Source organism: Odontesthes bonariensis, chromosome 24 (genome assembly GCF_027942865.1).
Source record: "Odontesthes bonariensis isolate fOdoBon6 chromosome 24, fOdoBon6.hap1, whole genome shotgun sequence".
Lineage (NCBI taxonomy): Eukaryota > Metazoa > Chordata > Actinopteri > Atheriniformes > Atherinopsidae > Odontesthes > Odontesthes bonariensis.
In genome coordinates this window covers 15,954,613-15,965,471 of record NC_134529.1, presented here as the reverse complement: position 1 = coordinate 15,965,471, position 10,859 = coordinate 15,954,613, and the positions used below count along the sequence as shown (strand labels likewise).

Here is a 10,859-nt window from a genome sequence, read left to right as displayed (position 1 = left end):
AAGTGCCATCAGCCTCCTGTAAACAAAGCTGTTTACTACTTACAGCAACAGGAGCTGGTTGCTCTTAAGCTCTTCGTCTTTTTCTGCACATCTTTCACTTTATCTGTTACCTCCAATCCACATACCCAGACACACTGGTGTTACAGTAAACCCACTCCAATTGCAGTATCTTGCCTCTCTCCCTCACATTTTGGTCCATATGCCTCCTCCACCCCCTCTTGCTCTCACTCTCCTGCATCCTCTTTTTGGCACACAGAAGCATCGCTCCTAATTTCTGTCCTGCGCTTGTTTCTGCATCTCTTTCCCTCACGCCTTCAACAATAAACTCTCTTGTTTGCCCCTCGTCAGTCCGTCTGTCATCCTGGGTTCTACGGAGGCAAGCGGGGTGCCGGTGTCGGCCATGAAGCTGGTGAACGGGGGAGGAGGAGGTGGCGGTGGGGGAGGTAGAGGAGGAGGGGGAGAGAAAACTGCCTTCTCTTTTAAGAAGTGCTCTGCCTTCCAGTTTGTCAAGAGAAAGGTGAGTTTGGGTGACACACTCGTGCACACGTTTGGCTCAGTTTAGGGTCAGTGAATGTCGCCTTCCTACAGCTACACCTACACAAGCTGAGAGAGGAGGTGTCACAGTTGGAGTGTTCCCATTTTCTTTGTGCCAGAGATGATGTCATCGTGAGAGGCAAGATTTGGCTCCCTGCGCGTCTGTGTTTACAGTGTGTGTGAGGATACATCTCCTCCCTTGTGTGTTTACTCGTTGTTACAAGGCTAAATATCATGACATCCGACATCAGACACGATCCAGTGGGGCAATTTAAACTTCTGTAAAAAGGAAAAAAAAAGAAAAAGCTTTCAAATGCTGTGAAGGAGGTGAGGAGGGGTTGTACTTTCATGGAGAATAGGTTTTTGATAACAATGCATCCATTACAGAAATAATAAGAAATGAGCTGCAACAATGTAGTGGTTAATGGATTTGAGACATTGGTTGTTTTGTTTTTCACTTGAGGTCATTTTGCACTACGTTCTCACATATTATCGACCAAAAGATTGAGTGATCATTTGGAAAACATGTAGCAGATTAACTGAGAGTAAAATGTTGCTCTAAACAGATGTAAATCAAAGTAAAAAAGTGTCACAAAAAAAAACCAAACATCAAAATCACTTGAACTTTTCACATGCTGTATTTTCATGAACAAAACTGCGAATTAAAACAACATTAGTTGGCATGACCAGAGGTTGGATAGACTGGTATGCTGTAACCGTGCCGAATTTGACAAACAACTCAAATCCTGCTTCTCCAAATCTGAATAAATAACAACTGATTTACATGAGATCAAACGAGAGCACAGAGCAACATGACTGCCGGCCACAACAGGAAGGAAATGACTATCATCATTTCACGCTTGAAGAGAAGTAGACTGATGCATTTACTCAGTGACACTACAACGTCGGAAAAAGTTGTCTTTTCTATCGGCCCAAAATAGCCTCATAAACAAACTTGAATGATAAATCATGCATTTATTTCACAGTCAATGTAGTTTAAAATGCCAAAATTCAGGTATTTGATGCAAACATGTTGCAGGAAAACAACAAGTTGGCAACGATTCTTTTATGTTGATGATTATTTGTTAGATTTAGGTTACCGGATCCATTTACATACATCTATTATTGGTTCTGTAAATGTTACTCGTTAGTCTTTTTTTGCAAACATAGGTTGTCCAAATTGTGCATTCTTGTGAGTGTGATGGTGTGCAGTATGGTGTGGATCACAGATGACTCGCCAAGTGGCAGATTGTGTGACACCCACACGCGAACACACATTTACTACCATAGACGTCTCTCTCTCTCTCTTTATCTATTTTTTTTTTTTGTATTTCTTTCGGAAATTTTCTTTTTAATTCTGGTTTTACCTCACCTTTATTCTTGCAAGAAAAAAAAGTCTGGAAGCTTCCAGACCTGCAGCAGCACACAGCTCAGAATGAGGAATGAATGCATGCTGCTCTTAGGTTTTTTTTTGTCATTTGTCCCTCTAGTTGTGTCTCAATAAGCGTAATCACATAATGGGAAGAGCATAAGCCCAGACAGGGAAATGATGAAAGGAAATATAAAATCAATGGTACTGTATAAATAAGTGTATTTCCATCGGCTTATGTGGGACTGAACATTTGAACAGAAATGCAAGAACAAACAAGCACATCACAAAGATGATGTAACCTTAAGCATTTTGGTGAATTTTTTTTTTTTTTTACAAAAAAAAATGCTTATGTAAAGACCGAATGACTGTTTTATTTTCTGCGCCTGTGAACTTGCTGGTTTCGGATGACACTTACGATCAATTTCATTGTCAGCTTGAGATGTCAAACAACGGGTCCTTTGATCTATGACATGCAATCACAGCATATCTACCTCTGCTTTAAATCTGATGAAGCATATGAAAGGATAAGGCAATCCGATTAGATTTAACGTCCATCACACGTTCGGTTCTCTGTCAAGAAGTTTTTGTGGTACTGTTCTTACTTTAGGGTGTGTGACGCTTTCGGACTCCTGTGCCTCTTCAACAGTGGCTTGTTTGTTTTTGTGATGACTTGCTGGGGTGTTTTTCCAGGTCTGTCTTCTCTTGGACTCAACATGCCTTGACATGCTGTCTGGCTACCCTTCGACTTTGACATTCAATCTCTGTGTGTGTGTGTGTGTGTGTGTGTGTGTGTGTGTGTGTGTGTGTGTGTGTGTGTGTGTGTGTGTGTGTGTGTGTGTGTGTGTGTGTGTGTGTGTGGGAGTGGGTCCCAGCTGTTTGGGCTTGCTCAATGACACAGGCCACAACCCCATGGCGTGTGTTTTCTAAATATTTGATGCACGCAACAGCATGAGCTTTCTCATGGCCTCTCATGAAAATGTTGATTTTTCTCTCGTCCCTGTCAATCTCTCTTCTGTTTCCACACGTATTTGGTTTTTTTAAATCTTTTTTTTTTGTGTGTGTGTAGCATGCATGTTTGCCAGTTCTTTTTTTTCAATGTTTCTTTCCTCTGACAGCACACACACACACATTCACCCACACACACTGGGTTTTACGGTTAGTGGCTGTAGCCTTAGTCACCGCAGAAGTATTGTGCATGAAATATGCGTTGTGTTTTCGTGTATCAACTTGTCCTTGTTTTGTTGGTATCACATCATTTAACCTAATGTCTCCTTTAAATCTGTACCACATATGGCTACAAAATGTAAACATCAATAAGTAATCTAAGTTTGGAAGGGTTTGGTTTGTGATAACTCCTCTTGGTAGCACAGGGGTGGGTGGTATCTGTGCTAATATTCAAGAAGTTCAAGCAAGTTACAGACTTTTATTTCTTTCTTTATCATACTTGAGGGTGCCATCATGCTGCAGGTGTGTACATCTTTGTTTATGCAACACGTATATGTCAGTTAACATGTGCTCCTCTTTGGTGGCAGAGCAGAGACATAATCTGGGCCTTTTTTGATTGTATTTGTGTGCCACTCTGACAGACATGTAATCCGGGAGAACATGACAAACTCCTCTTCTGATCAAACGCTGCAGCTGGCAATGCGTGCATACACTATTGTGTCTGTGTGTGTGTGTGTGTGTGTTTTGTAGCACCTGTTTAAGTACTTTTTTAAGTACTAAAAAAACACATGACAAGAAATAGAGAGAAGCAAAGGGAGATGAAACCAACTTTTGTCCTCCAAGTAACTATCTATTCTGTCATTTTCAGGTACGTCGATGGATGAGGAACCCCAAGGTTAGCGTAGAGAAAGCTCAGGGGAAATGCCTCCTTTATCCTTGTCCCAAGTGTCCACTGGCTGACGAGTTGTGGTACACACACTTCCCCTCTCCTTACGGCTGCTGTCAGTACGCAGGCCTGCAAGGCGGCCAGTATTACCACCAGGAGCCGTGCTCACCTTGCGCTGCAAGTGGACAAACCAGTGGGCACGAGAAAAGCAAAGGCTGCAAGGTAAAGGGAAAAAAACAAATAGGGGAGTACGTGTATGTCTCTGTGTGCCCCTAACCATGTTTACGTCAATACTCATTGATGATGTCACATAGCCTGTGACACACAGTCACCTGCTTACACCACTCCGTGCCATTTTACACTTAGAGCCGAGGGCAATATAGCCAGCAGTACTGAACCACCTCTGTATATTTCCAGCTACAGACACCATGTCTTACATGTCTTACACCATTATTATAATTATAATTACTGTTATTATCATTATTATTATTGTTGTTGTTGTCGTTATCTGCTATGACTTTGGAACATTTAAAAGTGTATTAGTGTATTTGTAGTGTATGTAAATCTTCATCGAACAACACTGTTTTCTTGTTGTTTTTTTCTTCTCTTTTTATTTAAATCCTGTTTACTCCTGCAACGTACACTCCTCAAACACAAGTTCTACATCTAAATGTGGAGGAATGATTGTTCTTACCCTGACGCAACCATGGAAGCATAGTGACCCATCACATTTGAGCTCCGAGCCTCAAAGTGGTAGGATTCTCCTTCAGCTGTCCCAGTCAATTCGAAGCTTAACTACTTTGTTTGTAATGGGAGTGCTATTCAAACAATCATATCCATTTTATTTTCTAGAGTTATCTAAACAATTAACATACATAGACATTTGGCCAACTATCTTAATGCTCACAGTGGAAAACCTTTAGTGAGAATAGCAACAGTTTTTGGCTTGTGCGTTTTGTTCCAGGGGTGCTTCAGCAGGACACTCTTGTGTATTATCGATAGTTCTGGCAACATCTGTGCATTTACTGCGTTTTCTGAAGACAGTTAAGCTTGCATTTAATGCCTAAGTCACATATTCTGCATCTGCTGGCAGTATAACTTTATCATCTCCTCTGAAATTAATACTTTGAGTTTGCAAGATGCAGTATGTAGGTGTCTGGCAGGGGAAGTGTGTGTGGAAATGTAACCTGATGTCTGACACCTTGATGTGGGGACCTGCACTCTTAACACAGACAGACGGGAAACCATTTAAAACCATTTAGAATTTCCAGTCAACCTGCATCTTTTTGTCTGTTAAGGCAACAGTGCTAACCACTATACCATCATCTCATGTACTATCACTAATATAACTGACCTTTTAATAAATTCAAACCTTCAGCTCCTTAAGCTTCTATGTGAAAGCTTTCAGTTCACACTTAATTTAGCTGTTGCACTGCATCAACTCAAATTTCATATTTTTGCTCCCAAACATTACAGCAGTGAGACTCAAGCTTAACCAAGCAATGTATTTATGCTATTTTTGGAAGAGCTTTATTGGAGCCTTTTATACCAAATACAAGTTTTAAACATGAAAATCCTCTTTGATTTAGGGCATATTCTTTTTCTTCCTTGATATATGAAACTTTTAAGAGGCAAATATGTGCAAAATCGTAAAAGTTCTGTCATCCACAAGCTACATAAAAAAAAAGAGTGAGTTTTTTCTATCTTTAATAGAATTTGTAGGGAAATTCAAGTGGTATATGAAGTGTTAAGAAGGAGAATGTGACCTATTTCAATAAATGTACCATGCAAAAGGAGAGGCCGCCCACTCTGCTGCTGTCCTTACACAACAAATCCCCACTCTGATCTGCAGGTGACATTGCATTCACAGTTTTCTCCATAACTTTAGCCATTTCACTGACATCCCATGGTTTGCCCAGCAGCCATCGGAGGAAGTCAGAGAAGCAATTGGTACTAAAAGGTTTCTAGACATTATTGTGTTTCTCTTTGTTTTCCCCCTAAGCTCCACCACGAGTGGTGTTACGTAACATAAACACAAAAGCAACAAAAGACTTAGCTGTTTTAGAAAGTGCTCTGTGTTGTTGCCCACCGTTGGAGGGTGTTTCATTACATTCAGCGGAGAACATGAACACTGTAGGGAAAATTGAACATGAACACCCGTGCATGGTTGGGAGGAAAATTGTCAACATTGGCCAAACACACACACACATACGCATATATGCACACATTATGATTGTGCTGCTGCAGGTGTTTAGGTTGTTGTTGGTTATTAAGTCTAAACAGCAACCCCGCTGCTTATCAATCATTGCATTCATCACTTGTTCCCCACTGTGTGTTTTTCCATTCCTCCGGGCATCAGGAGAGAATGAGTCATCACAGTTGGAGCGAGGCTAAGCCACAATGCCTTTATTTGAATATCAGTGTGTGCAGTGAGAGACAATGTTGGGGCACTGAGGATAAAACCAGGAGCACATATCCATTCTCTTTCTTTTAAAAATGTTTTTATTTCAATAGTCTGGTCTGTGGAAGTCCTTCTGCCTTACTCAATAACTTAATCAATTCCACCTGTCGCCCTCAAAACCGATGCATGTGTCAGTAGTGTCACTGATCTATCTCAGAGGATATAACTGGCATGTGTGCGGATTTAATAGGTGTTGCACTGAGGTGAGAACAGTCTGAGGAGATTAAAGAGGAAGGGGCTCAGCTGGGAGTCATTTTCACTGCAGAGTGCCAGAGTTGTGCCGTGAGCATGGGTAAAGTCAGTAGTACACACGGTTGACCTGCACCAGCTATTCATAGCTCATATGTGATCTTGTGTGGTTTTTGATTAGCGGCTCAACAAATGATTGACAGCACACAATCTAACCTCATGAGATAGCAGCTGGTGGCTTTGATATGGATTAGCATTGTTACTGCGCATTAGCAATAGTCCTTGAAAAGAAATATTGAGAACACACTGTATGACATCTTTGCATGCTCTGTCCAAACACTTCACAACTCAACCTCTAATGTTGGTTTGCCAAACACTTAAAGAGCATCATGCTTGTTCAGCAAATGGAACAGTCATAGCAACATTTTCCTTGGACGTCAATCTCACTGCTGTGCTCAGATGGAGCCCACCCACGACCTGACTCAAATGCAAATGAGCAAGGCATTTCATTGTGAAATGCATCATCCCGTTACAATCGACTCTATCAGTCAGATTGTCTTGGACTGGTGAATGACATGAAAAGGCTGCTGTCATGTGTTAAAGAGGCTGCGGATGAATAAAACAGCAGATGACAACAGTGTCAGATTACTCTGAAGCATGCATACACAGAAGAAAAAGCTGCAGATATTTGTCACTGGAGCTCTAACAATATCAGACTTTTACTTTAATTGCAGTCAAAAGCATTTATGGAAACAATATTATCACAACATGAAATAGTAAAGTCATAATACACACAAACACATATGTATATATATATATATTCCTATATATGTCTATATGTTGCTATCAGACTGTTTGATTTGTTTTTTAGTATTTCAGCTCCTGATTTTGGCAATTGAATTGCACTCTAAATAAGAAGTATAGACCTTTAAAGGTTGTTTAAAAATAATCTGCATTCGGTAATGTTTTAATTGTATCGGCTGACATCAAATCACAATGACATAATTTGTGTATTGTCATCATAATACATCCCCCTTTTAGTTCCTCATTCTTTACCTTTATGCTGTTGAGGGATATTATTTTGCCTTTAGTTTTACGCTTTTGTTTTGCTCACCTCCCGCATTGCGAGAAGAGGCTTTCGCATTCGGTTGATCTGCTCTTGGCAGCAAATAATATGCAGTTGTTTCTTGCCAAAGGACCTGCATCTGACCTGAAATTAAAGTTTTTTTGTGAACCTATGAGAAGCCAAATTTAAATTAAACATGAACTCTGCACTCTGCATCTTAATTTTTATACGGACAAACCTTCTTGCACTGATGTGATGTTCTCTTTCCAATAAAATCCTTCCTGACAGATTGCCCACCTCCACCTCTTCCTTGTCCTCATTAAATAGCCATCACAGCGCCTTTTTTTTTTAATTACAAAGCGTCAGCACCATTAAAAATGCACATAGCTTAGCTTAGACTTGACTCACTGCTCTGCATAACCTTTACCCTGTTGCCACTTCTGATGAACTAATCAGAGCTAAAGATAAATATAGACCCAGCTTTATGGGGCTGATTTTATTATCCTATGAAATCATTTTACTGAAGCTATAACCGCACATGTTCCTGTGGAGTTTAGTGACTGCAGGGACAATAAAAGGGAACAGTTCTACTGTAAGTAAATGGCAGGATTAATGATAGAAAAAAAAGGGCAAACGATGGCTTAATGGTAAAATTAGGTATTGGTAAAGTTGAGATAGGAGACATAAAGGATAACTACAGTGACAGAGAGAGATGAGGGGAGGGGAGCTGAGAGGACAGCTTTATTAGAAGATAGAAGATGAGGTCAGGCCATCTGCCCCAACATTGCCTGAGAAAGAACTAAAAAATCAGAAACATATAAAGAGCATAAAATCCTCCTGGTAAGGACGTCCTGTAGTGTCCCATACACACACACAAAAACAACTAATCCAAGTGCAGCCTTTCCACTAATCTCTTACATTAAGCCTGACCTGTTCTTGACGAAGACTTAGTCAAAATCAAAAAGCGTGAACTTTTGCTGACAGCGGCTTGCTCGAACATGTTGTCTCTCCCTTTATGTAATTTCATTCCTTTGGAGTCTTAAAGCTTAGCAGCACTTTGTCACATTCAGCAGCCATTATCTGAGCTCAAATGCTTCATTGATGTTTAAGAAGAAATCACATAAAGGCAACACAACAATATTTCCATGTATATGCAATACTAGGAATACATGTGATACATGATTATATCTATGAGAATGTACCGACTACTGTTAAGTTTCTAAGTATCATAAGTCAAGGTTTCTACTCTGTGGTCCCGCAATTAGACAAAACTGTTTATACATACAGAGGACTTGCAGAGTTATATATAGAGGATTTGCCTAAAGTGTCCTAATTGTTCAAATTCCTGGAAACCTGCCAAGGGGATGATAATGATTCTTGAATGCCCACAACTACTGTTGCAGGTCAGGAAGCTTTGACTATTCATAACATAAACCAACAAGCCAAAAAAAGAGAGGTCTTTGTTCATGGTAAACGCAAACAATAGTTGCATATGTAAACAACCCCATGTTTCTGAGCAGTTGTAGGGGCAACAAATGGATCATTTCAGTTGTTCCAGTAACAAATGTACTGCTACAGAATACTACTAGCCCCGCTAGCTGAGTTTTAACTCAGTATACATATGATGTTTGAACAACAATGCATTCACACCTATTTTGAAATGCCATGCTCTGAAAAGTATTGCTGGATCACTCGTTGCCTGAGGTGCCAAAACTTCCGCTTTTGAAATGGTTGCGGTGGATGATGTACATGCTCAAGCTCACATGACTTGATAGCGGCCATAGTGGCTGAAAAAAGTCTACTGGATAACTAGAGTTCCTATTACATACAAAAATACTAAAACATGCATACGGTGTAGTTTAAGGTGGTAATACATTGTTCTAATACTGCAAATAAGCAAGAAAACACAGAAAAACGTGCCATGGGCCCTTTTATAAACTCATTTTATTGGTCCTCATGCAGGTGACCTGGGTATATTTAACCATACCCAATCGTGTTGTAGAAAATACTGAAATTGCACATTTGCACACATCTCAATGCAAGTTTTGTGATCTCAAACCTAACTGAACCATTTCACCAAGTAATAAAAACACTGGAGCATTACCACATTATTATGTAAGGTGATAGATATTACCTAAGTTGCTCAAGAGCAATATTTTCTGGCCATTTCAATTTGGCCTGCTCTGAGTATGGATTGGGAGACGGTGTTAATAAGTGAGCGTACTCAGAACCTTAATACCTAAAAAAAAGCCTGCCCTGCTGTGGTCCCATTTGTGTATACTGTCCAAAAGTCAGTCATGCAGAGACAGAAAGGAAGGAAGGCAGGAAGAGAAGCAGAGAAGATGAGTGCTAAAGAAATACAGGGATATGAGAGAAGCCAAGTGTGTCCAGGAGGAACAGTGATTTTTATCTGGCCCCATGCATCCCTGTGTGATGTGGTTCACTGTTTGTTCCATCTCAGCTAAAAATTACAAAGAAAAGGATGAAAAGAAAACTTAACCTGAATCTGAAAAATGCTCAGATGCAGCAAAAGCCTCACCTCATTAGTCGAAGATGTAAGCTCATCTTGTTAATCTTTTGTCAGAGTCAGCTTGATCATTCTGTACCTTTGTCCTCACAGACAAAAATGGCTGGCTCAGATGATCAGTGGGTCATGTCCAGTTTAGAATAAGCATGTCATGGGTAAGTTGGCCACGGTGCTTCTGTTCTCGACAAAGAGAGAACAGAAGGAGATGATATGATATGACAAATCCACCTCCTCTGTTTTCTATTAGCAGTGACAAAACCCTGCCGGAAAAAGCTCTTTCCCACAAATGTTAAAGCATTGTGTATGAGTTAGTGAGGGACGCAATGATTGTGCACTAAATCCATTTAAAGATCTTGTCAAGTACAAACACATTTTAGATGTCAAATGAGATAACGTGTCAGCAGGATCTCTAAACAAGAAGTGCCTCAACCCTAAGCCTACATACAAGGCTGTAAACGATTTCTCAGAAAAAAAGTTAGCACACTGTCATTTTCTTTTGTATGGTGTGAATTTTTCTATTGAACTCTGCACTCCAGACTTTGGCTCTTGACGTCTCACTGTAGAAATAGCCTTACTGTACATTCTGTGAGCCAGCACCTCTTGATGGAGCTAATGATTGATGACTGGTGTCATATTAAAGATTGCACAGCTTTACTGGTGACCTTTTACTGGCACTCCACTGACGTTATCCAGGCAAGAGTACGAACTCTGTACACCAGGGTGTTCAAATCCAAACCGTAAAGAGCAAAACAAAAATCTTAAACTAGTGCAGATTTATGTAAATGTCAGAGTTAGCAGACATAAAGTTATTTCTATAATATAGAAATCCAATAAAACAACCGCAAGTATAATGACTACAGGCTCAGCCGTAAATATTGA

At 40.2% G+C, this 10,859-nt stretch overlaps 1 protein-coding gene across 2 annotated transcripts in view; it reads left to right on the top strand.

Annotated features, from left to right (window-relative positions):
* The first annotated feature begins 444 nt into the window (after positions 1-444).
* The window catches only part of sgk1 (serum/glucocorticoid regulated kinase 1), a 31,395-nt gene continuing 20,980 nt past the window's right edge, over positions 445-10,859 (top strand). Inside the window, exons 1-2 of one of the 2 annotated variants that reach the window (XM_075459592.1) lie at positions 445-517; positions 3,720-3,959. In XM_075459592.1, coding sequence (XP_075315707.1) covers positions 3,732-3,959 — 228 coding nt within the window. In that variant the 5' untranslated portion in view covers positions 445-517; positions 3,720-3,731. Of the gene's footprint in view, positions 518-3,360; positions 3,374-3,719; positions 3,960-10,859 lie in introns of those variants that run through there. The other variant, XM_075459591.1, reaches the window with a different exon arrangement.